Source organism: Mastacembelus armatus, chromosome 7 (genome assembly GCF_900324485.2).
Source record: "Mastacembelus armatus chromosome 7, fMasArm1.2, whole genome shotgun sequence".
Classification (NCBI taxonomy): Eukaryota; Metazoa; Chordata; class Actinopteri; order Synbranchiformes; family Mastacembelidae; genus Mastacembelus; species Mastacembelus armatus.
Window position 1 is genome coordinate 17,325,578 of NC_046639.1, and position 27,089 is coordinate 17,352,666.

General features: G+C 43.2%; 4 protein-coding genes across 7 annotated transcripts; 1 reads left to right on the forward strand and 3 right to left on the reverse strand.

Annotated features, from left to right (window-relative positions):
* Window positions 1-2,519: 2,519 nt before the first annotated feature.
* On the reverse strand, window positions 2,520-12,919 carry LOC113145643 (uncharacterized). 3 transcript variants are annotated; one of them, XM_026332610.1, is made up of 17 exons: window positions 12,787-12,919; window positions 10,637-10,829; window positions 9,214-9,889; window positions 8,893-8,948; window positions 8,778-8,812; window positions 8,567-8,641; window positions 8,418-8,468; window positions 8,195-8,341; window positions 7,534-7,704; window positions 6,763-6,906; window positions 6,140-6,268; window positions 5,249-5,314; window positions 5,056-5,142; window positions 4,325-4,675; window positions 4,083-4,247; window positions 3,692-3,826; window positions 2,520-3,268 (listed from the first exon to the last, which is right to left on the reverse strand). In XM_026332610.1, the coding sequence occupies exons 2-17, from the start codon at window positions 10,638-10,640 to the stop codon at window positions 2,993-2,995; spliced, it is 2,568 nt and encodes an 855-aa protein (XP_026188395.1). In that variant the 5' UTR covers window positions 10,641-10,829; window positions 12,787-12,919; the 3' UTR covers window positions 2,520-2,992. The 3 variants fall into 3 exon arrangements, with proteins under 3 accessions (XP_026188395.1, XP_026188393.1, XP_026188394.1); XM_026332608.1 differs by having other exon boundaries at window positions 8,418-8,471; XM_026332609.1 differs by having other exon boundaries at window positions 8,418-8,471; window positions 12,783-12,919.
* Window positions 12,920-15,796: 2,877 nt separating this feature from the next.
* On the reverse strand, window positions 15,797-18,208 carry gata1b (GATA binding protein 1b). The gene is made up of 6 exons (XM_026333640.1): window positions 18,090-18,208; window positions 17,804-17,893; window positions 17,086-17,365; window positions 16,866-17,005; window positions 16,396-16,521; window positions 15,797-16,302 (listed from the first exon to the last, which is right to left on the reverse strand). Exons 2-6 carry the CDS (start codon window positions 17,885-17,887, stop codon window positions 16,147-16,149), a joined length of 786 nt encoding a protein of 261 aa, XP_026189425.1. The 5' UTR covers window positions 17,888-17,893; window positions 18,090-18,208; the 3' UTR covers window positions 15,797-16,146.
* Window positions 18,209-18,459: 251 nt separating this feature from the next.
* cdk20 (cyclin dependent kinase 20) lies at window positions 18,460-23,041 on the reverse strand. Of its 2 annotated transcripts, none has more exons than XM_026333638.1 (8): window positions 22,432-23,041; window positions 22,234-22,347; window positions 21,446-21,634; window positions 20,926-21,047; window positions 20,628-20,690; window positions 19,347-19,470; window positions 18,995-19,150; window positions 18,460-18,675 (listed from the first exon to the last, which is right to left on the reverse strand). In XM_026333638.1, exons 1-8 carry the CDS (start codon window positions 22,504-22,506, stop codon window positions 18,484-18,486), a joined length of 1,035 nt encoding a protein of 344 aa, XP_026189423.1. In that variant the 5' UTR covers window positions 22,507-23,041; the 3' UTR covers window positions 18,460-18,483. The 2 variants fall into 2 exon arrangements, with proteins under 2 accessions (XP_026189423.1, XP_026189424.1); XM_026333639.1 differs by having other exon boundaries at window positions 18,475-18,675; window positions 18,937-19,150.
* A 274-nt stretch (window positions 23,042-23,315) lies between these two features.
* On the forward strand, window positions 23,316-26,322 carry uxt (ubiquitously-expressed, prefoldin-like chaperone). The gene is made up of 6 exons (XM_026332785.1): window positions 23,316-23,601; window positions 24,220-24,301; window positions 24,911-24,978; window positions 25,153-25,260; window positions 25,497-25,560; window positions 25,914-26,322. The coding sequence occupies exons 1-6, from the start codon at window positions 23,504-23,506 to the stop codon at window positions 25,974-25,976; spliced, it is 483 nt and encodes a 160-aa protein (XP_026188570.1). The 5' UTR covers window positions 23,316-23,503; the 3' UTR covers window positions 25,977-26,322.
* Window positions 26,323-27,089: the final 767 nt, after the last annotated feature.

Consider the following 27,089-nt stretch of genomic DNA (forward strand, 5'->3'; position numbering starts at 1 on the left):
GCCCCAAACTTTAGCTAACTAAATAAGGCTCATGAGGAATCCTGGCAGAAAACTGCAGACAGAGCTCATTTACAAATGAATCATTTAATTGACCCACTCAGTCTGCTCTCAATCCCTCCAATATTCACACTATTTTGGTATTTGGAGTCTGGTAATAGTTCCGGAAGCTGGAAGTGTTTCCTGGGCTAGTTGTGTTAGTGACTTCAGCTGCACTTTACCTCACATTTACAATGAAAAACCATTCAGACTGATTCATCTGTGGCAAATTCTGTGGCAAGTTCATATAAGATTCGAAACAGAGCAAATCATCAAACATGAGATCAGATCTATTCTCCAGGTCAGGGACTTATGCTGATGTATGCTAATCATGGAAAATTCTTTTCTGATGGATTTTCATTAAAAACAGAAACTGCACAGCTTCATTTACTTTACATTTCACTAAAAAGCCTGAAAAGTAGCTGAAGTTCCTTTGCTACCTGTGTATTTCTAGGCATCAGCTAGCCATGCACACACAGCCCGGTACAGAACTCACCTGTATGGTCTGACGCCCGCTACCTCCTCGCATTTCTCTTCTTAAAGACACAGGTGAAGAAACACCTGCAGATATGCGTGTTCACCATGTTCACCTGTCCGCGCGTGTCCTTAGCAGAAGTTCTTCTTCTGTGGTTTATTGGCAGTTTGCACGCAGACTTTGGTGAATTACCGCCATACGAACTGAACCGGCAGGTACACTTACCAACTCTGTTTAAACCAGACCCGCAATGCCCCGAGCCATTGTTCCCTTTTGACGTAATGAAATTGCTACACCATCAAAACAAAACAAAACAAAAACCGGAAATACGTAAACTATGGGCAAACCAACTTAAGTCAAAATGGAGCGTGTGTTTTCCACAAATTTGGCAACTCTACCACGTTTCACATTTGTGGATGTGATGGCAAATTCACCCACCAACAAGCTGGGCAAAAGCTACAAGAATTTATCTACGATTATCAAAGCAGATAAATGATATGCGAGTAATAATTAGCATAAGCCAACTATCGGTGACGGCAGATAAACAATGTTAAGTATGTTTGATTTAGCTTCCTACGGATACGATAACAGGAAGTGGCGTTACCTGTTGACGCCAGACTTCCGGTTAAAATGGAAGCTTGGAAAAAGGTCTATATGGAGCATGCGTGTGACAGTGACACGCAAATGCAATGTGTTAAGCAAGCAAAGTAACAAGGGATCCAGTACTGGGAACCAGTTCTCTACAAGAACCGGTTCTCGATTCCCATTCCTAGTGATAATAACTACTAATAATGACAACTCAAGGCTCATCTGTGACTTCACAGATTAGCTGTAACCTCGTTTACATGTTAGTTAGTCTCTGAAGCTGGCCCCAGGTGAAGTCACCTGAACACTTTAAAGACCTGACACGTGTTCACATGCTTGCCCAAGCAAACGTGCCATTACATAAAAAAAAAAACAAATAGGTGACACACAGACGAGCGGCTCATCTTAAAACAAAAAGTCCACACGTACACGTCTGTAAAAACTCTTTATAACTGTATCAAAGGTTCCAGTGTTTATTCTGTACAAACCCTTTGTATATAAACAGGTATCTTCACAGGAAAATCCAAAGCAGATTCTTCTGCACATGGTTACTTATACACAGGTGTGTATTGAAAGAGCAGCATCACAGAAACACTCCAAGACTCAACATTTGATCAGAGATTGCACCTGGATCCCAGCCAGACCTTCTTAAGGTCTGACAGGTGGGTGAGGACAGGTGTGCTGTCATGTTGTCTCTGTCTCTCTGGTACTGTTTCACTAATGACTTTAAAACCGCTAGGACATCGAAACAACTAGGACAATTTAGCGTTCTGGCTACTTAATGCACAGATTTATCCCTTCTTGCCTGGATCTAAAACTGGTTTGTGTTCACATATAGAAATATAATGAAACCTGGTTTATATAGTATGATTTATAAAACCCTTTACATCACGATGTGTAACATGAGCTGACAGTCTGAGACATATAATCACAGTAACACTGGAATAAAAGGAAAACGGAAAAAAAAACATGTCAGTAATACACCAGAGTGGAGCAAGCAGCAGGCCACAGATTAAAAATCGAAACTGAGGTAGAGATGTTTGGTCTGTAAACTCTTCACAGGCAATATTAAAGCTGCAGAACTGACTTGAGAGTTGAGGACTTCATTACCCAGAATTCCTCTTGCTGTAGTCATGGTTTAGCACGGTTAGCAGCTAAAATTAAAACTGGTTGTTGAGTTCTTAGCACTTCATTTTTATATATATACAGTCAAGCCTGAAATTATTCATACCCCTGGCAAATTCTGACTTAAAGTTACTTTTATTCAACCAGCAAGTTTTTCCTTAATTAGAAATGACACAGGCGTCTCCCAGAAGACGATGTACAAGAGGCATTGTGGAAAAAATTATTACTCATTTTTTATTTACATTTGAACAAAAAGTGGCATGTGAATAAAAGTAGCTTTAAGTCAGTATTTGCCAGGGGTATGAATAATTTCGGGCTTAACTCAGGCTTGAGTTGTGCCCAATTTCAGTGTAAAATGTGTGCTAATGTTTACAGTCTTGGTTTTATTATCGCCAATGCCAGCTAAAATTTTAGCACACTATTTTTAAAATACTATTAATGTTTGATATGTTTTATATTTTGTAGCTTACAGGCTCCAAAGAATATGCACTCAAACCACTGTGTGTGTTTGGAGTTGCATTGGTAGTTCACAGGTGAAGAACCTTTAAGTTCTTTACATTAATGTAAGGAGATCAGCTTAATGGACTACGTCTGTGTCTTCTTTGTTCTTACCTGCTCAGGTAGCTTCCTGTGCCTTATCATTCAGAACAGTTTTGTTCCTCCAGGAGCATTCGGGCAAATGGAGGCACTTTTTTGTTGAAAGCAGAAAAATGTTTAATCTCTAAAAACCTCAAACCTTCAAACACAGGAGTGCAGGTCAGAGGTCAGAGGTCAGAGGTCAGAAGTCAGAGCTGGGCCAAGCGACAGTGACAGTTCATCCTCTCTCAGTGCTTCTTCCTCCTCTTCCTCTTCCTCTTCTTCCTCCTCCTCCTCCTCTGTCTCCTCCTCCACCTCCCCTTCCAACAGGCAGGGCACACAGGTGAGGCAGGGGGGGGCCACCAGTAGGTGGCAGTCAGGTGATCGTGCCTCTAGTCGACAGGCAGAGGATCGAACCCTGGAGCCTCGACAGACGAGGAATCGCTCCAGCTCCAACAGGAGAGACACCAGCTGACGGACACACAGAGTCTGTTAGCATCATTAGCATTGTTAGTATGTAGAGATAATGTCAACAGCAACAGGAAATTTCAATAATTTTTCTACTTTAATATAATTGATCTTTTTTGTCTGTGACTTCTCTACAGCCCCAGCTCAAAGGAAAGCTCAGTGAAATGAAAAAAGAAACCAACAGAATAAAAAACAGACCAGACTGGTATCTGATTTTCATCGCAGCTAACTGTGCTGTCTGAGCTAACGGCTAACTAGGCTCCCTGGGTCGGCTTTCCTTTCCCATGTCATCCACATTTACACTCTGGACAGTTGGGATTCTGCAGCTTTAGACACATGTGTTTTCTCAGAAACAAAATAAGAGAAAGCACATTTACACCCCCCCCCAACAGAGGTATTTAAGGAGAGCAGACAGGTGTGTGTTACCTGGCTGAGGTGAGTGATCCTTGGTGTGTGCGTGTGGTACAGAGTGTGTGTGTCAGGAAGCTGCCGGTTCTGTACGCTGATGTAGAAGTAGTGATCAGGTTGGATATGGATGATGGTGTCAGCCATGGAGGACAGCTGCAGGGACACACAGAGGACAGGTGTCAGATGAACAAAAATTAGCCATAGTAGTTTAAGTTTAGTGTTGCTTAATAGCAATACCTGGCCTGTTAGCATAGTTTAGCTTACTGTACATTTAGTGAGGATCTGAAATCACTGCAGTGTCAATAGAATATGTGCAGTTCAGAAGTAGCAGCAGGAGGACGAAAGTGTGGCTGCAGTTTTACTGAGCTGGTCTTTGGCCTGAGGCAGCGGGATGCCGCAGTGATCTTACCCTGGAGCACTGCAGCAGCTGCAGTACTGGCCCATCTGCCAGGACGGCCACCCAATGAGCCGGCAGCACCGTCCTCCTCAACACCTGCAGAAAGTGTGATAGGCCCTGCACACCTGCAACATCATTGCTCAGCCTGGTTCCTAACAGGCTGAACAAGCCTGAAGTCTGAAAGCCAAGAGAGGACAGGTAAGCACACATGTAACGTCTGATCTGATGAATTTTAAAAGAGGTTGCAGACTGACCAGTGAAATGCATTCTGGGGGTTCGTAGGTAACGTCAGATGCTGCGACATCACCTGTCACATTTTTGGTGACATTATCAATGACCTCAGAATCGGGCATCAGTGCCGTCAGTGTCTCCTCATCAGAGTCTGAGCCTGGCAGGTCCACTTCTATCTCATAGTACTTTCCTCTGTCCGTCACGCCTTTGCTGCACTCCTCCTCCACCTGCACCGTCACCTCCTCCATCACCCCCCTATCCTCAGTTCCCATCCTCCTATACGTTTCGATCTCCATGGCCTCCTGCTCCTCTTTGGGCTGAAGGAGAGGAGTGAAGTAGGTGGCACCTGTGCAACCGTGCAGGACTGAACCCTCCTGGACAAAGACGACACAATTACACCACAGGCTCCCCTGTTAATCAATCACTGTTAATAAATCATTAATTATTAGATTGTCTGAAGCCAGTTAGTAGATTTTCACTGTAATACAGGAGGCTGAACTAAACATTTTCTGTTGGTTCTGCTTCACATTAGACAAAAAAACTCTCCACCACAGAACCACTCCGAGGCTTTTATTTTGTAAAATGATTCAAGTGTTACATAAAATTAGTGCATGTTTTTATGTCATTTACAGCTGTTTGCTACAATCACCACAAACCCTGAAAAACATGCACACGTATATACATATATGTATATATGTCCAATGTATGCAGGACTGTGATCTGGCCTGGACAACCCTGCCATGTGTGGTGTTACCTGAAGCTGCAATCCAGGCAGAGTGCTGAGGGTGGAGTCAGAGAGAATGCTGGGAGTGAAATGGCTGCTGTCCAGAGTCAAGTTCAGCTGCAGCAAATAAAAATGAGATGCATGAAAATAAGTTTCCGTGAAAAGAGCAGTCAGGAGAACAGATCAGGTCTGACCAGGTGCTGGACAAATGTGTGTGTGACACCTGTATGTGGGTTCCAGTCAGCAGTCCTTCAGGAAGCAGGTCTCCAGTACCAGTGACCAGTTGAAACTACAGAGACAATAACACAAGTTCACGAACACAAAGTTTTATCTAATGTTTAGTATTTTCTGGATTAACTGCAGTCACGCAGCTGCACCACACATTAAATTAGGGAGATAATATGAATACTGAGACAACAGTTCCCTCATGTGATAAACCTAACAACAGTCTGTCTTACACCATATCAGTGAGAGAATGAGCCAGAAAACACCCAAACTGACAGAGCGATTGTGAGTTAGCTCTTAGCTCAGAGAGCAGTTAGCCGTTAGCTCAGAGCTGTGGATGTGGTGAAGATACATGTGATTTTTAAGTTGGTTTGTCAGGAGTGAAGTGGTTTCGACCGCTCTCTATAAGAGCAGTTTGTGCAGGAACGCAGCACATCTGGCTGAGATCCAGTGTCAAGAGTAGGACTTTCACTTCAACCAGTCCGAAGCTGTGCAGCAGCAAACGGTGGTAGTGATGCAGACCTGTACTCTGAGGAGGTGAACGTGTGCTGTCAGCTGATGTTTGTAGTCAAACTCGGGTCATTTCTGTCCTGGAACACCACTATCTGCGGGTGAGTTGCAGGTGTTGTGTAGTTAAAAAAAAAAACCCATTGTACTCTTATGTGTGTCATACAGATTCGCCTGTAAACTGTCATTGTTATTTCACAGGTTTCTAGCAGCTGTTTTGTTTCTCAACAATGCTGCACATGAAACCAGTTTGTTTGCAGCTGCTTCCCCTGCAGGTCAGAGGGAAACACTTATGTTCACGCAGAACGAGTAGTGTTGATCAACAGGATGTGTGAGTAACTTTTCACATGTGCAGTAAGGGATGAAGCGTCACATGACCAACCTGAGGTAGGTGTGTCTCCTTTTTTGGCTCCTCCTCTTCTTCTCCTTCCTCCTTCACCAGAGGCTGAGTCCACTCATCATCCTCTGACTCTCTCTTCCTATGTCTCCACCTACTCCTCCACAACACCTCCTGTAGGACGAAGCAGAGTCACATCTTTAACGGCAACCTCAATAATCAGCATCTAAGTCAATTTATACATTTCCAACAATTTCACTGAAACCTGAAACATTATAAAGCTGTCACTGAGGGTTCAGCCAAACATATACGTGAAGCACTCAGACTCCAAGCAGCCTGCTGACAGTGTAATGAAAATGCAGTTGACAGTTTCACTGGCAGATTTGAACAAAGAAACTAATAAGCATAAAAAAACATTAAAAAAAAAAAAAAGAAAACTCTGCATTAAGCTCCTTCTTTTTTGTCCAAACTCAAAACTACAGCATCATCAAATAAAGATGTTCCAGGACCTCGGAGGATGCTGAGGCAGGATGAAGAGTTTCTGTCTGTACTGATGTTACTCTCACTCCCTGCAGCAACAGGCTGCTCCATGTTTTAGATTTGACCTAATGTTATTTTCCTGTCTAAATAATCCCTTTGTCTGCTCACCAGCAGGTGGAGTCACCCACCTGGATGGGACACGTCCTTGTGTTTCCTGCCATCTTCTTTCCTTCTTCTTTCCTCCTCCAAGGATGAGCCCAGACTCTGCCTCTCTTCATCTTTGCTCTCCGCACAGCACACCTTCGGTCCCACTTCCTCCTCACTGGTTTCATCTGGATTAGAATATAGTAGAACACAGTGAAGCCGAGGTGAGGACAGTGCAGTGGAGCAGAACAAACTATAGTCGATGGAGAATAAAAAGAATAAATAGAATAAGGAAGAAGAGAGCAGAGTAGAATCAAATGTAACAGAACAGGGTGGATTAGGGTGGAGTAACAAAACAGGATTTGTAGAATGGGGGTAGGACAGAACCAAACAGAACAGAAGGCAAGAAAGAAGAATAGAACAGAGTAAGAGTGTGCTGAGAAGAACAGACAAAAGTAAAACAAGAAGCAAAAGAAGAGTCTGGGAATAGAATAGAGTCAAAGTCAACATAGAGATGGATGGATGGATTCATAGAGAGATGAATACAAGCAAACTAGTAGAATAAAATATGGAATAAATTATAATAGAATAAAGTGAAAGGAATGATAATTTATGAAAAACGGTATGAAGAAAAGATCTAAAGAGTAGATCTGGGTTGAGTAGAATAAAAAAGTATAGAACTTATTGCATCATAGTGGGGATGAGTAGAATACAACAGGGTAGAATGGCGGCGTAGGATAGAAAAGCATTGAGAAAACAGACTAAAAACATATAGAACACAGAAGTAGCAATAAAAACAAGAGGAGAAAAATCACCTCCTCTTCTCCTGTGGTGCTTTTATTTCTTGGTATCTTCCACTGATGATAGTGTTTAGTTGCCACAGTTGCCCTGGTTGTCCCAAAGGTTGCAGGTGCATCGGTTGCTGTAGTAACCGCCTCAGCTCCAGTCTGGAGGCTGTCTGGATCTTGAGGTTTGTACTTGCTGTCCTATAGAGAAAACAGACTTTGTTCACCATCAGAAGGCATCACTCACAGAACTCCATTCAAATTTCTGCCAATTTAACAGTGCAGCGTTTTCTCTACCATTCAAAGAGGCAAAGCACAAATCAAACACGTTGTATATGCATTTCATCACCCTGCACTGTGACTGCTATGGTCTCGTGTCTCCTCCATACTTACAGCTAAGACGAGGATCAAGTTTGACTGACAGTAACCTAAGCTGAATATCTGCGTTCAGTGCAACATCAAAGGCTTTGATTTAAAGCCAACATGATCATCAAGCACATATCAATGTTACCCCCCCACTGACCAGATCACCCAGAGAAAACACTGCACTGATGGTGTGATGGAGCTGAGAGAATTTGCTGAAGCAAACATATCAGATATGACATCAGATACAAAATACAGATGACAAAGCTCAAGTCATCCAGAAACATGCACACCTGTCCACAGCTATTCCCCAGACTGACACACTCACCACCATCAGACACACTCTGAAGCGACACTTCTGCTTCTTCAGCTGCGGACCTCCAAACTTCCTCATATCCAGGCAGAATATACACTTCCCACAATCCTCTCTGAGACAGGCCACGCACTGTTTACAGGCCACCCGACGCCTTTTGCGCTGTTGTAACACACAGGGGTTAGAGGTTATGGGTCAGAGGTCACTGAGCTTATGTGTTTGTATATCTCACACTCACTTGAGGCGATGCCGATGTGGATGGCAGCAGCTTTTCATTCTTCATCTTTATCTGCTGAAGCAATCACAAGCTTGCAGGTCACATGGTGGAGCATAGCACATGCTATTGGTTTAGCAGGGTTGAAACTGGTTGGCTCAGTGAAGTCTCACCTGTTCATTATCTTCCTCTTTTTTTTCTTCTTCCCTAACCTTTGACCTCCTTAACACCCACTGATCCCCCCCAACCTGAACACAACCAAAAAAAAAAAAAAAAAAAAAAAAGACTCCAAAACCAGCATGCAACAATGCAACAGTGCCAAGTTCACTGCAAATGGTCAGAGACAGTAAACCAGTAAACATGTACTGGGCAGGTGAGTCTTACCTTTCTAAACACTATGTTGGGAGGATTGTTCTTCTCTGAAATAAAAACAAACAGTGTGTAAAAAAGAACCAGAAGCTCAAATAGAGAAGGGACAGGTGGACAGGTGAGCTGTTACCTGTCGAGGAGCTGCATGAGTCTCCTGCGTCATGTCCACAGCAGGATGACAGCGTGCTGTAGACAAGAGTAGAAGAGTTTCACATTGACCTGCCTGAACCTTTGTCAGAACATTTATGTTTTGTTTTATTTCATTGTTTGTTTTCCTTTAGAAAGTATTTATTTCTGTCTCTTTAAACAATTTATTTATCATAATTCGTTCAGTTCTAACAATGTTAGTAAATATGCTCCATAAACTACCTTGAATAAAACATTATTACATGTTGAATAAGTTGCTAATTATAACTTTCCTGCCCTCTGACCTGGCTCTGCCTCCTTTTACCTGGCATCTTGTGATTGGTTGCTGCAGTCAGGTGTGTCTGCCGCGTTGTTATTGAGGCTGTAGTTGTGGTCGGTCTCGCTCTTGATGAGGCTGTCTTCTTCGATGTGTTTGTTTTGTCTCCAATGCTCCCAGAAGTGGCAGAGGCCAGGGTCAGGGGTGATAACATCAGGACTCTGTCTCAGCCTCAGCACGTCAGAGCTTCTGTCCCGGTGGGGTCTCCTAGGGACATGATTTGGTTCAACTTTGACCTCCACCTTTTTCACAAATCTCCTAAATCGGCTGCTGTCACTGTCATCATCCACCTCCAATGGCTCCATCCAATCAGAAGCTGGCTCTGGGGCATGTGGCCCCACCCATACTCTTCCCTCCACCTGTTTCAGCTTCAACATGTCGAGTTCCTGACGAGAAACCATGATCACACATTTCTTTATTTCAGGGAACAGCCTCTTCCATCTTGCCTCCTCCTCCTCCTCCTCCTCTTCTTCTATCTTCTTCTTCTTCTTCTTTTTCTTCTTCTTCTTTTTCTTCTTCTTCTTCTTCTTTGTTGGTTTCTCTTTCCTGGTTTCCTTAGTAACTGCTCCATTGATACTGATGTTCGTCCTGGTTGGAGTTTCCTGTGGTTTACAGTTTGGACTGAGCTTCTTTTCCTCCACCACCGGATATCCTGTTACCTCAGCTGGACAAAAAGATCCTGGGTCAGAGCTTCAGAAACCAGAACAACAACAACTGCAACAATAACAAATTAGCAGCAACAACACCATCAACAACACTGACAGCAATAACAACAACACCAACCACAATAACAATAACAACATTAGATTCTTACAGTAGAATAGGAGCTCGACACAGGACTTGAAGCCATGTAGGAAGTAGCCGCTGGCTCCAAAAAGCCCTGGCACCCATTGATTTCAATTGAAAAGTCAAAGTCCCTATTGTTGCCACAGTAATCATTGTCATCTATGTTTGAATACACTCTTAACATTTTTATGTTGAGATTGGCTCCCTAACACAATATATTAAGGTGAATAACTGACTGATCAGGTGTCTCCTCTCATCCTTGTCGCCTCATTCCACCCCTACGTGGGGATGATAGACACGTTTGATTGACAGGTTTCTTTACCCATACACATTATGGCTTTAGGTTACCTGCCCGTCTGTGGCAGGTACTTGGATATTTAAGAACAGTGTAGAAAAATCGCTGACGCCCACCATTTTATACTTAGAACTAATTGTGCATAAAAGATATTTAGCCTCAGGCTAAGCCTTATGGGTAATTCAAGGTCAGGCTGTAGCGTTCTGCCCTGCTTGTTTTCCAACTATCCCTGCACTGTAGTTAAAATTAGTTTTACGGCACTTACTCCTCTTCCCTAACCCTCCACCTCAAGCCCCACCCCTTCAATCAGCTCATCCAATTGCATCTCACCCATGTCAGGTTCCACTTTAACACCTCGCCCTCTGCTATCACGGCCAATGACAGCAGGTCCTGCAGTGTTTGGGCGTGGCCTCCAGGTTCATGTTACTTATCAGCTCCAATCAGAGTGAAGCCAAGCTCATTGACCACTCTGAGGTTAATGAAGCTGTTGATGTGCTGAATGTCCCCCCGACCATTGGAAAACCTGGAAAACAAAACTGTCTGAGCAAGCTTCAGTAAACCCTTATTTTCTGAACTAATCTACACCCACACAACGCAACACTGGTGTCAGTGCAATCATTTTTAATACATTTTGAAAGCCATTTATTGTCAAACAACTGTGTTTACTCTTTTTAAATCATAATGACAACAGAAACTACCCAAATGACCCTGATCAAAAGTTTACATACCCTGGTGATTTTGGCCTGATAACATGCACACAAGTTGACACAAACGGGTTTGAATGGCTATTAAAGGTAACCATCCTGACCTGTGATCTGTTTGCTTGTAATTAGTGTGTGTCTATAAAAGGTCATTGAGTTTCTGGACTCCTGACAGACCCTTGCATCTTTCATCCAGTGCTACACTAATGTTTCTAGATTCTGAGTTATGGGGAAAGCAAAAGAATTGTCAAATGATCTGTTGGAAAAGGTAGTTGAACTGTATAAAACAGGAAAGGGATGTAAAAAGATATCCAAGGAATTGAGAATGCCAATCAGCAGTGTTGAAACTCAAATAAAGAAGTGGAAAGTGAGGGGTTCTGTTGAAACCAAACCACGGTCAGATAGACCAACTAAAATTTCAGCCTCAACCGCCAATAAAACTGTTCGGGATGCAGAGAAAAACTCACAAATAACTTCAGGTGAAATACAGGACTCTTTAAAAACATGTGGTATGGCTGTTTCAAGATGCACAATAAGGAGGCACTTGAAGAAAGATGGGCTGCATGGTCGAGTTGCCAGAAGAAAGCCATTACTACGCAAATGCCACAAAGTACCCCGCTTACAATACGCCAAACAGCACAGAGACAAGCCTCAAACCGTCTGGCACATAGTCATTTAGAGTGATGAGACCAAAATTGAACTTTTTGGCCACAAACATAAACGCTACATTTAGAGAGGAGTCAACAAGGCCTATGATGAAAGGTACACCATCCCTACTGTGAAATACGGAGGTGGCTCGCTGATGTTTTGGGGATGTGTGAGCTACAAATTTGGTCAAAATTGATGGCAAGATGAATGCAGTATATTATCAAAAAATACTGGAGCCCAGAATAATTCTGTCAGGCTATGTAAACTTACGAGCACAACTGTATATATCTGATTTATGACACCGCACACTGACAGCCTGTTTGGGAGTCAAATTCCTTGTACGTGAAAATGTATTTGGAAATAAGGATGATTTACACTGTCAACCTTTAATTCAAGCCTTAAATGTGTTTAAATAAACCAACTGCAGTGGCTGAGAATGGCCCTCACTTTTCTGTTGACTGGTCTCTTCTCTGCACTGCACAGCAACAAATGGAGCTGGTTTTTGGAGAGACAGGCCTCCCATTGTTGGTGAGGAAGAACCATGTGAGCCAGTCCCTGCTGTGTTTTTAATAGTTTTTGGACAACAGCGGAGGTCTACATCACAGACCAATAAGCTAAACCAGGTTCTGGGTTCATCACATTCATTGTTGCTGGCAGTCTATGGATGGGATTTGGACTCAGGAACACCCACACTGAATCACTGGCCATGTCCTTTAATGTCTGTATTTTATTCATGTCAGCATTTTTGACAGTGGATAAAAGTCCATTAATCTCTGATGCTGAATTAAAAATCAAACTCAGTTTTTGTTGTAACAGTTGAATTTACATAACATGAAAACTGCTACTAACTTTGTCCCTGAGAGGCCCTGACAGGGCTAAGCATGCAGGGAAGTGTAGTCAGGTGTGACAGCATTAGTGCATTAGTCTAAGCGGCAGAGCGATGAGTTCTACAGGAACCGGCAGGCAGACTGAACTGGACTATGTTAAAACCCAGACCCAAACCTTTAACGCGTGCACGCGCACACACACAAGATGGGGGGACATGTTTTTCCTGCGCTCCGCAGCTCTCAGCACTAAACTGTGAGTCCTGTTCCGGACCCCCGGGCACGATGTCGGTCTGTCCTCACCTACCCGTGTCTGCGCCGTTTTCCCGCCGTTCCGCTCGCGTTTAATGTGACCGTTCAGATGAATCAAAACGGATTTTTCTGTGTCTCCGCGGCGCGAGCTCCTCCGGTGCTCCGCCTTTGCTCCGCCACTGTAGCCTTCACAGACCACAGCTGGCGTCGGAAAACAGAGCACCTGCACAGAAATAGGACTAAATGGAAAGCATACAGTCACTTTGTTAGTTCGTTAATAATACAGTTTGCACGGTTGAAAGTAAAGTAAGGATTGGATCCAAACATGTCCAAAACCCCATTTTCTATGAAAACATGTTTCTTTAGTGGCACTTTAATAAATACAATTTCTGACATTCAGGCCTGTTGTGCGTTTTACTACACTACCCTTATTTGACAAGTGCAGTTACTAGTTGCTTTGATTTTATAAACATATGGTGATGGTATAAAATATGAAGCTCTGTACACCTGCACAGGAGTTACAGTCATGGCTAATTAGACCCTGCTCAGGTCGGGAGGTGCTAACAGCTTTTTATTTTTTGATATTCACAAAATATGAGCGGAAACTATCATTTAAATCGTCCGTCGGGACGTTGGAGACGCTAGAATTTAACATATAAAACTGGTCATTCTTCAAAACGAGTGTTTTTACTGTTGCTGAAAATACTTATGAACTTTTGCTCAAGTCAGATTTTGAAAGTGAGACTTATAGTATGTTTTTACACTGTTTCTGAAGTATAGCAGTACTCTTTTCACCTCTGGGACCTGTAGATTGTATATGTTGGACATTTCCGAGGAAACACTGAAGGCAGCAGCATCACTGGTGTCGTCACAGACAGTGCGCATGCGCATAGAGTAATCCTGTGTGTTGCTGTATAAATCTTAAACCGATCAATCGATCCGGTTAGAAAGTTTGTTTTTGGTCTTAAAATGAAGTTGTAAACACAATAAAGTATTTAATTTCCCAGTGATGTAGATCAAATATTATATTACCCTTAGGAACAAAGGGTAGAAAACATAGTTTAAACCAGTCCTGACTCTGGAAACCAGTAAAACTAAAACTAACCCAGTCTGCAAATTACTGGTCATATGAAACAGGTCCCATTAAACACTGGTTTCCACTGATGCTTCACTGTGGGAGAGGAAAAGACATATGATGTTTTTGTATATCCCTGGTGGTTTTATTGTGCAATTAAAGAGAAGAAGGTTATAACACAGTTCCGAGTCCAGGACTCCCCAAAAATCTTCTGTGGGAGCAGAGGAGGGACCGCTATACGGGACGGACAGGAAGTAGATGTGGTGTGTTCAAAGGAAAGCAACATAGTCTGGACATTCAAAATTATATAAAAAAAAATTATATTGTAAACATATTGTGTGTGAAGAGCAGTGATCCAGAGGACAGACATCAGGTCCACGTCCAGGTCCAGGAGCAGAACCAGAAAAATTGAGTGAAACACAGAAGACCTGAAGGACATGAGAGAAACAAACAAATACAGGTTTAGATCAATGTAATGGATTTCTGTAGATTTGCAGTGTTTTATAAGATCCTGCAGAGACCTTTCCTCTGATCGCACCCTCAGGACAAACTTTACACTTTTAGCTGAGCAACTGCTCAGACTAAGAAAAACTCAATCAAAGCCATGACAAAGCAGCATGTTTGTGTTAGGCCCCTGCTAAATCTCCAATCACCAATCTCTGTGATTATTATTTCATATGTCATTATTTCTCCATGCTCCTTGGCAGGCACCAGGCAGTACTTTGGGGTCTGGGGCAGTCAATGTGTTGCTTTTTTGTAGGAGCTCTGGGGTCTTTAATAAGTCTGACACATCTCCAGCTCTGCACATATCACCTGTTGTCATTATTCAGTGTGGGAAAAACCAATGTGGAGCAAGGGGTCAGTGGAGAGACCAGGATGCTTCACATTTGTTGGACATTTATGGAGAAGCTTCTGATGGAGCCAAACCGGAAGGAACATATGGGAATAAGCAGCTTTAGAGGAAATTGTGCACAAATGACGTTGTTGTTCTTCATGTGGACATTAGCACGTGGCTCACATTTCAGTTCAATCTGTGCATGGTGGCAGTTTAGGAGCTCAACATTGTGAAGCCAGATACATGTCAGGTCTTGCATGTGGACTCAACCTGACTGTTGAAAACCTTCTGAGGACAGAATAAGATGTTGACATGTATGACTGTGTTGCAGCCCCAATGTATTAACGGATCCCTGTGTGTGTCTGTGTGCTGTGGTTACTAATCATCCATCAGCAGCTCATACCCGGATGCCTCAGAGAGAGAGAGAGTGGTGGAGAGAGGTAGAGTTTCTGGCCACCTCCGACCACTAACCGCTCTCTGCTCGTCTCCCTTTTCCTCTCTTGGCCCTTTTTTTCTGGCTCCGGAAAACCAGAAGCCTCCTGCGTTGCACAACATCGGCCTCCAGCAGGCAGCTTAGGGGGCTCTGGGTGAGGGGCTGTCAGGTCGGCGTGCTGCCGTCACTGTCTGCTGTGATGCTCCTTCACAGGCTCTGTCAATACAACAATAAAGCCATGTTAAAGTGTCTCTGGTGGTGATGAACCCACAGAGAGTTGCCTCACCCCTGGAAGCTGCTCAGTACAACCACAGTCTGACTTGCTGCCACTGAGCCTCAGTGAATGCCGGGCCCATAAAGATTTAATCTGGTCAGTCTGAGAACAAGACCAGCAACCTTGTGGTCTCCTTCAGGCCACCACTGCTCCTCAGCTCCTTTAGCTCCTTTGAGAAGCTGGTGGAGAGCTGTGCTTTTATTTTCTGGACAATCCAGTGTGTGAATGTGTCTGTTCTGTGTCATGTGCACTTAATGTGAACCCATGCAGCTCTGTTGTGTTGCTGTGTTGTGTTGCTGCTGGGTGCACAGGACAGCTAGTCCTCTCTGACTATGAGTTTTTGTCAGGAACGTTTTATTAAACTTGAGATGTACATACAGACAAATTACACAGGAGATCTTTCCAAAAAAGCCAAAATCAGAAGTGTACATTTAGATTTCGAACTGGGATAAAGTGTGAAATAAAAAAAGGTGCAAAATGGAAGAAAAAGTTCAGGAGTAGTTTAATAGAAAAGGCAACTCACGGATTAAAATTTTTTTAAAAAGAACAAACCGACATAAGGAAGGATTGTTGACTAGAATACAGCAGCATCATGAGGCGGCTCAAACTAAAAGACACAGAAACAAACACAGCAATGATTCTGAACAGTTGGAAGATCTGGTCCACATGTTCAGCAGATGTATCCATCCTCCAGCTGTATTGTGTCTGAGCAACAAGAAATAGTCACAGCAGGCGACTCCCAGTGAAACCAGTTCAGCAGATCGGGGTGAGCCGCAGGGGGTAGGGGAAGGAGGTGCATCACGGCAGGTGAGACATGGCCTCTTCAGTTGGTGGGACCAGCCAACACTGCTTAGATTCTGATTGGTTGCCTCTCATGCTCTTCTTGCTTTTACTGGTCACTTTACGGTTTCTGGTCTGGATGCCTTCTTTTTTCATCGTTAGTGGCCGGTTGACCTGAAACACGGTGGAGAACATTTCAAACACAGGTTCACTGTGGACTTCATTGTATCAGATGTACTGAGCAGTATGTGAACAGTACTGTAGTACCCGGTGCAGTTTGTAGTAGAGTCCACAGGCGTTGCAGACGGGTTCTCCTGCAGCGTTTCTCCTCCACAGCGTTGTTGTCACTGTCTCACAGTTCACACACTGACTTCCTGTTCTTGGAGTTGCAGCCTGAAAGGTGTTTAAAAGAAAAATACTAAAAAAAAAAAAAAAAAAAAAAAAAATATCTCGGTTCTCGTGCAAACTAAGTATCAGCACTGTTAACCACTGAGCTAACAGCACGAGAAGCTGGTGAAAACAGAGCAGAGACCAGTTGACTCTTTTTTCCTCTCTCGGAGGCTGTAAAAAGTGACAGCTGTTCTCAGCTGCCGCACACACACAGAATCACCAGCTTCCTTTAAACATCAGCCCAAACATTTGGATCTGCTGCTGGTTTCTGTGTTTGGGTTTGTAGTGTATTTATGTTTTCTTAAGATAAAGTTTTTTGAAACCTCAGTGTGACACACGTGTCTCACCACTCTCCTCTTTGGTCCCAGCAGCGGCCTGTTGTTGGCTTTCAGTTGGAGGCTGCAGGTGTGACACAGGTGACGACCAGCAGTGTCTCTCCTCCACAGGGGGGTGCTGCTTGTCCCGCAGTGCACACACTCACGTCGCTCTGAACAAACAAACCAACAAAAACATGAAACATCCTGCGACACAGAGGGAGCAGCCCAGGCACACAGCAGGATAACTCACCTGGTACTTGGTTGCCAGGTAACACCCAATCACCACAGGAGGGTGAGGGGGACAGGTAATGGTTACCATAGTAATTGTTCCATCTCATTGTCGAGATGAGGGGGCATACAGGGGGTGAAGGAAGAGTGATGTTACAGTATGAAGACGAGGAGGGAGATGGCAGGACATAAATAGGGCTCAGTGATTGATAACTGGAGTCCTCCAACCAATCACAGGTACTCAAGACCTGATGACTAGCATCAGGGGATTGAAGCAGAGTTTGTGAAGGGGCATGGCCAACCTGCAAGGAGAACAGTGAACATTAACTTGCAAAAAGAACCTGATCCATGATCTGGCAGTTTATTAAAAAGATTTTTGGTGATCAAATGTATCAGACACAGCACTCGGGTCATATCAAAAATGGGATGCCCATCATTTTCCAAAAACCAGCTCCAGACATTGCTGTAAGCAGAGAGAAGGTGGTGGAGCAGTGAAAACAGACCAGAGACCAGTCGACTCTTTCTTCCTTCAGACACTGTAAAAAGACAGGTCTCTGATGTTGGTGAGGAAGAACCATGTGAGCCAGTGCAGCAGTGTAGCTCCCTACTGTATTTTTAATAGTTTTTGGACAATGGAGGTCTACGACACAGACCAATGAGCTAAACCAGGTTCTGAATTCACACATACATTACGTACACCACTTTAATTGTTGTTATCAGTCTCTGACAAACATCCTAACCTTCATGTTGAAGTTTGATGTTTTGGACTGTGCTGTCATATCAGCAGAGGACCAATCAGTTGGCTGCAACCAATCCGACATCATCACTGTCTGAGAGGAGGAAAAATCAGAGTGAGAGCTCTTTTAATTACTTAGGATCTCTACACTTACCAGAAGTTAATTAGGCAAACAACTGAAAACTCTTAACATACTCAGAAAAGTGTTTTCCAAACCACAATCAACAGTTTGCCCTCAGAGTAATGAAAAAACATGCAGGTAGAAATAACCTGATGATGATGATACTCACAGAAGCTGAACAGCTGCTCCAATTTTCAGACTCAAGTCTGAATGAAGAACAGAGTCTGAGTCTAAGGAGGAGTAGGAGGAGCAGGAGGAGGAAGTGTGGGTTGAGCAACAACGTTAACGGAATTGATTTGCTTTTTTTATTGTATAAATTCTTAGATAAAGAGCTGAAGGATTGTATTTACACATGAAATGTCATAAGTATACATATACTTTAATTCTGTTTACCAACCACAAACATTTGTGTCTCACTCTGAATCTCACCTGACATGCAGCTTATTACAGCCTGTTACTATTATCATATATTTATTACAGAAAACGTTGCAATAAAGAAAATACATAAAATCCACTAATCAATACGTGTTTGACATCAGCAAAGAGACAGATGATTGGTTGGTTCAGAGACAGGAGGCGTGTCCCTGGAGCAGCACCGGGTCTATCACACTGTTCTGCAGGGGCAGATCCACAGAGAAGTCAGTGGGAGGAGCCTGTAGGCGCTGACGAGGGGGTCGGCCCCCCCTCTGAGGGATGGGCAGCTCTGAGTGGTGAGCGGGAAGAGGAGAGGAGAAGAAGTACGGATGGACAAGAGCCTGCAGGGAGGGCGACAGGACAGGTGGAAGGTTATCAATAAAGGAAACAATAAATGAAAGAGACATGTTCTGGCTTCAGGCTATGTGGGCCATGTTTAGTTTAAACCACACCTCATGTTTTTTATGGAATCCTACATTTCCCATGATGCTGTTTAATAATACACCCCCTTCAAAATCAGCTGAGAAGACTATGGGCCTGAGTTCACTCTGGTTGTTACTGTCAATGAAAGGACTTAAACACAAAAGAAAAAGGGACCTCACATCGAACACTGAGGAACTCTGGATCACGCAGATCTGGAGCCCACTTCCTGTTTACTACCTGTCGGGCAGAGCAGCGCTGTTTGGACGGATAGACCAGGAACTTATAGAGTAGGTCGATGGCCTGAGGGCAGGTGTCAGGGACGATCTCCTCCAACGGGATGGCTGGATTGTCTTTAAAGGTGATTTTATTGTAATCTGGTAACTCCACTATTTCCTAAACAGACCAAACACAGATTCCCTCACAGATATACCTTCATTAGACACAGGGGTTCCTAATAAACTGTACAGTGTGTGTTTATTTGTCTGTTGTCTAGTTTCTATCAGATGTTTTGATACTTCAGCTACTATTAGTTATTGATCTGGAGAATTAACGTAGAGACAAACTGTGTGTGTGTGTGTGTGTGTGTTACAGGCCAGCTGTCCTGTGTCGGGGTTCCCAGCACTCTGAGCACGCAGCACAGCTGTTCAATGTCATTCTCTCCAGGAAACAGTGGGGACGAGTTCAGCAGCTCCCCAAAAATACAGCCCACGGCCCTGAAACACACACACACGGCCTAAAACACACAACCCGCTGCTCTGCACATTAAAATGTGCACATTCACGATCAAGCTCCTTCATACCTTAAAAACCTCATGGTACCATATTAACCCAATAGACTGCTTCGCTCTCAGAGTGCAGGTCTACTTGTGGTTCCCAGAGTTTCCAAAAGCAGAATGGGAGGCAGAGCCTTTAGTTATCAAGCTCCTCTCCTGTGGAACCAGCTCCCAGTCTGGGTTCAGGAGGCAGACACTCTGTGTACTTTTAAGGCTAGACTTAAAACCTTTCTTTTTGACAAAGCGTGTAGTTAGGGCTGGCTTCAGGTAACCCTGAACGATCCCTTAGTTATGCTGCTATAGGCCTAGACTGCCCGAGGACCATTGGTGCACTGACCTCCCCTACCCCTCCCCTCCCTTCCCTTCCCTTCCTCTCTCCTCACTCCTCACATGATTTTTCCACCATTGAATGTCACTAACTTTGTGCTCTCTCCCTCTCTCCCTGTTCTCTCTCCGTACCTTCTGCAGGTGTCCCTGGTCCTGGAGCTGTATATTGCTGATGTACAGTTACTGGCCCCACCAACCTGCAGTGTCTATTTGTTGTTTATTGTTGCTGTTTTTTTCTCTCTCCTCTATCCACTCACAACTGAGCCTGGTTCTGCTGGAGGTTTTTTCTTCTGTTAAAAACAGCACCGTCGCCAAGTGCTTGCTCATAAAAGGGATTTGTTGGACTTTTTTTGTAAAGTGTCTTGAGATGATTGTATTTGGCGCTATACAAATAAAATTGAACTAAATAAATAAATTGAATTAAAATACAGTCCACTACAGTCACAGATGGTCATTTAATCCAACTCAGCCCTTTATGTGTCAAACGGTAAAAAATGTCTTTAACGCACCATGACTGCCCAATTCTGTGAAAAAGGACGTTTTATTCCCAAAAAATCTCAGGGTGAAAAGCACAGACTGACACTTCCCTAATTTATCACAAATTGGATATGTTCCTAATGTAATTTTGTGATTATTTCACAAGTCCAAGTTTGGTTGGACACTTACTGAGAAATAACTGATATGTTTCAGATACTTCATTTTTTGTGGAAATGTTGGAAATATTGAAAATATTTTCAGCAGTAAGAAGAGCAGTATTTGCAGTTTTCTCACCACAGGTCGACTCCCTCGTCGTACCTCCTGGCTCCGTACAGCAGCTCTGGAGCTCGGTACCACCTCAACACACAGCAACACTTCAAATCAGTGTTTCCACAGTCAATCAGAATCACTGGTTTACACAACACATTATATTCTAACAAGTCACTGCAATGAAATCACGACAAATATAAAAGGATCTTTATGATGAGATAAAATATCATTGAAGTGGTCAAATGAACAAATCTGAACAAAGGAGCAAAATGTTTTTTGTATTCATTTCATGAAAACTTGTGTGTTTTTAAGCAGGAAGTACCTGGTGGCCACCTGGTGGCTGTACAGTCTGTCTCCTTGCTCACTGAACAGGCGGGCCAGTCCAAAGTCTGCGATCTTCAGGTGACCTGAAGAGCTGATAAGGAGGTTCGCTGGCTTCAGGTCCTACACACAAACACACATGAACCTAAACCTAAGATAACTGAAGCTTAAATAAAGTCTTCACTCTAAATTTAACAGGGACTTTATTTTTAAATTGAAGAGTAGTTTTAGCAGTGTAAAAAAATAAGTATTCAGCTCCTTTACTGCAGTAACAGTAAGAATACCACAGGGTACAAATCCTCTGTTCCAGGTAAAAGTCCTACATTCCAAATGTTACTGCAGTAAAAGTCCAAAAGTATCATCATCCAAATGAACTTGAAGTATCCAGAGTAAAAGTAGTCATTGTGCGGAATGGCCCATTTCACATGAATGTATCTGATATTATTTGATTTAAATCTTGATGCATTATTGTGTTCATCACTTTGTTACATCTGGTAAAGACTCAGTCTGCAACTCCTCACACGGTGCATGATGTTGTTGTGGTGCAGGAAGGCGACGCCCTTCAGCAGCATCATCATGTAACTTTTGACCTGGGCCGGTGTCAGAGGTCGCTGGGAGTTCCTGATGACCTCAGACAAGTCAGACAGCATGAACTCAAACACCAAGACGAAGCCCGTACCGTGAGGGAAGACATCCTTCAGCTTCACTACCTGAGGAGGAGGAGTGTGATGATGAAAACGAAGCTTCTGCAGCAACATGAAAATCTGATGTGAAAGAGTTAATTTTCTGCTAGAAAACATCATCACTGGACAAAAGTGCAGTGAGTGTCTAAAGATGCATGTTTTCCTACTGGGTTGAGGACCAGGCCTCAGAGCTGCAGGACATATTTCATAGAGACATCGAAGAGGTTTCATGTTGAGGAGTTTTTTTCAGGTTTCTGTGTCTGTGTTAACTCCAACCGCTGCTGTCAGTGTGTGTTAGTACTGTGACCATGAGAAGCAGCAGATATCTCTCTGGAACAACTGTGACTTAATGCTGGCCTCTGACCTTCTGACCTGCCGGGGGCCATGTTTACAACCCTGCACCTGTGGTAGCAGCATACCTGTGTGTTGACTTTGGACCTGACTAGTGTTTGTGTCAGTGAAACAGCTGTTGTAACTGTGAATTTATGGAAATATTATGGTTGCTCCCTTTAATACTCACCTTCTGCTGATATTAAACTTCACCTCTATCAATTGTGTCACTATTCTATATGTGTGTTCCTGATCAGGTGCTTGAGCCTTTGCAGGACTCTGACCCTGACACTTACATGCTGGTTGTCCTCAATCTCCTGCAGGGCCTTGATCTCCCTCAGAGCCTGGTTAGGGATTCCATCCTCGAGCCTCCTCAGGGCCACTTTCTTCAGAGCCGCCGTCTCTCCTGTCTGATGACAGCAGTCTTACATCATTGTCGTAACTTACACATGTCTACGTGCTGGAGTTAGTCTGTGCTGTTGGGGGCAGTTAACCTCGATGTGTTTGGCCTTGAAGACGATGCCGTGCGCTCCTTCTCCAATCCGACCCAAGATGCTGTACTGCTCCATCACTCTGGTCCAGGTCTGACACAAAATGCGTCCAGGACCCAGTGGTTCAGACGTTTAGTGTTGTTTGGAATAATATTCTAATATTAGAATAACCTAATATTAAAACTGCAGTGAATGTAGGAAACATTTTGTCTTTCAGTAACTGCAACTGACAACATCAACGGGTGTTTGTCTGAACTGATCAATAATTAATAAACCGTTTTAAAGCTGCAGGTCTACTGGAGCCCAGTAACATAAAACACTGATTTAGAAACAAATCACCTGTAGACACCGACAACACCTGAGCTAAGCTAACTGTTGGCTAACGTTACCGTGGTAACCTGCTAGCACAGCTAGCTTAGCTAGCTTCAACGCCCAATAACAACTTGTTGTTCTGTTCGCTTTAAACTAAAGCGAGTGCGACAGAACCAAAAGAACCGTAAAGTCAACGCGGAGCTTCGTTTTTGCCAGATACATCCTTGTTCTCCTGTGGGACGAGTTTTAACAATTTTATTTCAAAAGTGCTCTTCCTAGTTAGCTACCGTCACGTGACTAGTCCAGCTGTACATCCAGAGCAAGTAGAAGAGACTCACCTGAAAGTCCAACAGCTTGCGACAGGTTTCCACGTATTAGATGAATACTAAAGTAAAAAAAATAGTTTAATTTTCCATTCAAGGAGTACAATGATAATAATAATAATAATAACAAATGAAGTATCATGCTAAATACACGTTTGTTCTGACATTGAGAGATCATAAGCAATGTATTTTCTATTTACTCTCATTCTATGGCGCCAACTATTCGCTATTATTTTGAAATCTGGAATTAAAGTGTCATCCACTTCCGGCGCAGAGTGTGAGAGTTCACATGCTAACCAGCATGATAACCGGAATGTGTGTGGGGTTTAAAATGACTGAGAAGTTGACGTTCGTTTTAGTGAAACGTCCCGCAGGTTTGTAGCTGTCGGATTTTGTCCTCGTCACGCTGAAGCTTGGTCCTTAAAGACAGAACTCCGAAGATGTCTTCGCCCGGGAATGCTAACGCTAATGCTAGCGTGGAGGAGAAGGTTCTGCAGTACGAAAACTTCATCAATGAAGTTCTGAGAAGAGATTTACGGTAATAAACGAAGTCTTAAGGTCACGTCTAGTCTCACAGAAGAGACGCAGGTATGATTAGGGTGAGAAACGGATTTTTAAGGTCTCGTCCAGTCCCACAGAAGAGACGCAAGTGTGTTTAGGGTAAGAAAGGGACTTTAATGGTCTTGTCCAGTCCAACAAAAGACACGCAGGTGTGTTTCCGTGTGGAGAGCAGTGTTACAGGATCAGTGTAGACGGCTTCACGTCCCACCTGTTACATAATAAAACCTTTTACCATTAAAGGCTCGTATTGTCCAGATGGGGCAGACCAGATTCGTGGTCATTCTGTAATACGAATTTGGTGTCATAGCTTTTTTAATTTCATTCAAAATAAATGTTACTATTTAAAATTTTAATTGGACAAACCAAACCCTGGCTCTAGCCCGGAAAGGGGACAGATCTAATCCCCCCCCCCCGGGTAACACCTGAATGAACCACTGGCTGCCGCTAAATCTTTCACATTTGCACATGGCTGTATATAGACCCACTGGAGAACGCTCTGAACCTCTGAGATCCACTGTTAAGAGAGACACTGGGCCCTAGACACGTGAAACCAGAGGGAGGAGAAGGAATGTGATGAGTTTGTCATGTTTTGTAGGAATGTGCTGGAGCAGAGAGATGCCGTTTATGAGAAGATCTCTCAGTACCTGCAGCTGAAGAACACTATACAGAGTCTGCAGGTACATACATAAACACACACACAAACACAAGGAAGAGAATAAGAATAAAAACTGTTAGGAATCGAATAAAGTTATAGCATCATTGCTATAGTTAATAACTGTAAGAATTCCTCCTTTGATCTATATAATATCAAATAAAGTATATCTATCTATCTATCTATCTATCTATCTATCTATCTATCTATCTATCTATCTATCTATCTATCTATCTAATGCTCTTTATTATTTCCTTTGGCTTTAAACTCCTCTCACAGGAGATGTGGAGTATTTGTTACCATGGTGATCTGCATAGTTATCATGGTGATCTTCCAGTTTAAAGTGAACCAGTTTGATGACTCCTGAAAATCTGAGTTAAACTCAGACAGAACAAATAAACACACTAATCCTGATTCATGGTGCAGATCCTGCGAGAACATAGGTTCCCCCTGAGCTGCGGCCACCGTCTTGATACAGAGAAGCCTTGTGCATGTACAGAATATGTATAAAGGCAGGTGGTGTGTTCACTGTCATCACACCTAAGTGGATATACATCTGATTTTCCAGCTGTCTGTTGACTGTGTTATGACCCAGGAAACCTGGTTTCATTAAACACCTGATGTTTTCCCGCAGGAGTCGGACTCTGAGCAGCTGAAGACTGATGTAGATCTGGGCTGTAACTTCTATGTCCAGGCTGAAGTGTAAGCAGCTGATGCGCTCATCAGTCAGTCTGATACACACATAGATTCATGCCGATCACTTACATAAAACCAATCACTGTCACAGAGGGCATCATGTCACCAGGATGACAGACAAATCGATACGTCAGCAAAACAGGTTTATTTTAACCCTGCCGTCTCCTGTGTGTCTGACAGGGACGACTCATCCAGGATCTGTGTGGCGGTCGGTTACGGTTTCTTTGTGGAAATGAACCATGACGAAGCACTGAGATTCATCGACAAGAAGACGAGTCAGCTCACAGCGTCAGTTCTTCTCTCTTTTTAAACACATTTTTTCAGAAAAATTCACGTTTGGAAACTTTGAGGTCTTTGCTAGAATTTAAGTAAACTTGTGTTGAGTTTGAACAAAAAGATAAAGTCACTGTGAAGTGTCAGACAAATGTCAGACGGTTTGAGTTTTAGTTGTGTGTTAGCTCGACGGTAGTTATTTCCATTATTATGAGTGAGAGATGCTAACCACGCTAATACTTGTGTTTTAGCTTCACGGAGCAACTCACCAAAGACTCTGCCAAAATAAAAGCCAACATCCGCATGGTGCTGGAGGTCAGTGTGTTAGGCAGTGTTTGATCATTCATCACTGATCATTGATCAGTTTCTGGGAAGAATTTCTGCAGATTATCCAGAACTGCTTTCTTACATTTTTTTCACACATGTATATATAAATATTTTGGGATATTTGACTTTTTTGGCAGTATTTTATAGATTTTAGGGGAATATTTATTATTTATCTACAATAGTGTTGTTTTTTTTTCCCCCCTTGTCTGTGATGTGGCTGTTTCTATAGTATATAGTTTAATCATTCTACTCATTGTTGATCCATACAGGTGTTAGTTGTTTTGAGCCTTTTCAGGCGTGTTTTCAGTCGGGAAAACTCTTCATCTCCTCTTCTTCATTAGGGTCTGCGGGAGCTGCAGGGACTGACGGACCTGCCCGACTGCAGAAGAAGAGAAGTTTTCTGACCTATTCCTGTGTTGGATGACAGCAGGGGACTATCCAGACCTGGAGGGATGTTTAAACACACAACACTGAGGATAAACGTGTTAGTAAAACATTACATAGCAGAAGCTAACTCTGCATCCAGATAAGATGAAGACTTCCTGTTCTTTGACTCCTTAACATTTTAGCCCTGGTTAAAAGACAGATCATGCCTATAACACACCTGGGCACTCAGCAGCACAAGGACAAAAGCCTTCTTAGGGAGACATTATTTACCATGTTGTGGCTGTCCACATACTTCTGGACGTGTTTTCTGTTATTGTCAGGTTGCTTCACTTTGAAATGAAGAATAAACAAATGTGGAACGGGTGTGATGTGATAAATTAGACCTGAGCAATAAAGCCAGAGTATTGACAACATGAGCAATCTCAGAGATGCTCCTTCAACACCGCCAAGCCCGTTGCCATGGAAACTGGATGCTAAATACAGGCAGTGGTCTAAAGTAGCTGAGAGAAGACTCTTGAAATAGACTGACACAGAGAAGTGCCTCCTGTGTTCACTCTGGTTCTCAAATGACGTTTGTGGCTTGCGAGCACAGGTGAGTTTACTCACTGTGCTGCAAGCAGGTGGAAAGCCTGACTGCTGTGGCTGAGTGATTTTTGCAGGCCACCATCAGAAATCTGATTAATAAACCTTAATTTCACTCCTGTCAGTGATTCATAACCAGACGTGTTTGTGTTTAAAAAATTATCCTCCATACAAATATTCATTCATCCAACATGTAGTATTGACAAGTGTAAAGTAGTGGAAAATACTATACTCACAAAGTACAGGTACAAAATTGTACACTTTGTGCTAAAAACGTCCATGTGCAGTGCAGTTTCTTTCTGTAAAAAGTGATGGCCGTTCTCAGCCAGGATCTGGTTTTTGGAAAAAGACAGGTCTCTGATGTTGGTGAGGCAGAACCATGTGAGCCAGTGCAGCAGTGTAGCCCTCTGCTGTATTTTTTAATAGTTTTTGGACAACAATGGAGGTCTACGGCACAGAGCAATAAACTAAACCAGATTCTGGATTCGCACAAACATTACTTACACCACATTCATTGTTGCTGTCGGTCTCTGGATGGGATTCAGACT

What these genes read in the sequence shown, in the direction of transcription:
- uxt (XM_026332785.1), top strand. Translation starts at nt 23,504, where the DNA reads ATGTCTTCGCCCGGGAATGCTAACGCTAATGCTAGCGTGGAGGAGAAG. An exon ending in TTCTATGTCCAGGCTGAAGT is followed by an intron (nt 24,979 to 25,152) that starts GTAAGCAGCTGA and finishes TGTGTCTGACAG; the next exon opens with GGACGACTCATCCAGGATCT. An exon ending in AAGACGAGTCAGCTCACAGC is followed by an intron (nt 25,261 to 25,496) that starts GTCAGTTCTTCT and finishes CTTGTGTTTTAG; the next exon opens with CTTCACGGAGCAACTCACCA.
- cdk20 (XM_026333638.1), bottom strand. Translation starts at nt 22,506, where the DNA reads ATGGAGCAGTACAGCATCTTGGGTCGGATTGGAGAAGGAGCGCACGGC. An exon ending in ACAACAACATCATGCACCGT is followed by an intron (nt 21,048 to 21,445) that starts GTGAGGAGTTGC and finishes GTTTGTGTGTAG; the next exon opens with GACCTGAAGCCAGCGAACCT. An exon ending in AGCCACCAGGTGGCCACCAG is followed by an intron (nt 20,691 to 20,925) that starts GTACTTCCTGCT and finishes CTGTGTGTTGAG; the next exon opens with GTGGTACCGAGCTCCAGAGC.
- LOC113145643 (XM_026332608.1), bottom strand. An exon ending in AACCAATCACAAGATGCCAG is followed by an intron (nt 8,949 to 9,213) that starts GTAAAAGGAGGC and finishes TCTTGTCTACAG; the next exon opens with CACGCTGTCATCCTGCTGTG. An exon ending in CCAACATAGTGTTTAGAAAG is followed by an intron (nt 8,642 to 8,777) that starts GTAAGACTCACC and finishes GGTTGTGTTCAG; the next exon opens with GTTGGGGGGGATCAGTGGGT.
- gata1b (XM_026333640.1), bottom strand. Translation starts at nt 17,887, where the DNA reads ATGATGTCGGATTGGTTGCAGCCAACTGATTGGTCCTCTGCTGATATG. An exon ending in ACCTGGCAACCAAGTACCAG is followed by an intron (nt 17,006 to 17,085) that starts GTGAGTTATCCT and finishes TTGTTTGTTCAG; the next exon opens with AGCGACGTGAGTGTGTGCAC. An exon ending in TCTACTACAAACTGCACCGG is followed by an intron (nt 16,303 to 16,395) that starts GTACTACAGTAC and finishes ACCGTGTTTCAG; the next exon opens with GTCAACCGGCCACTAACGAT.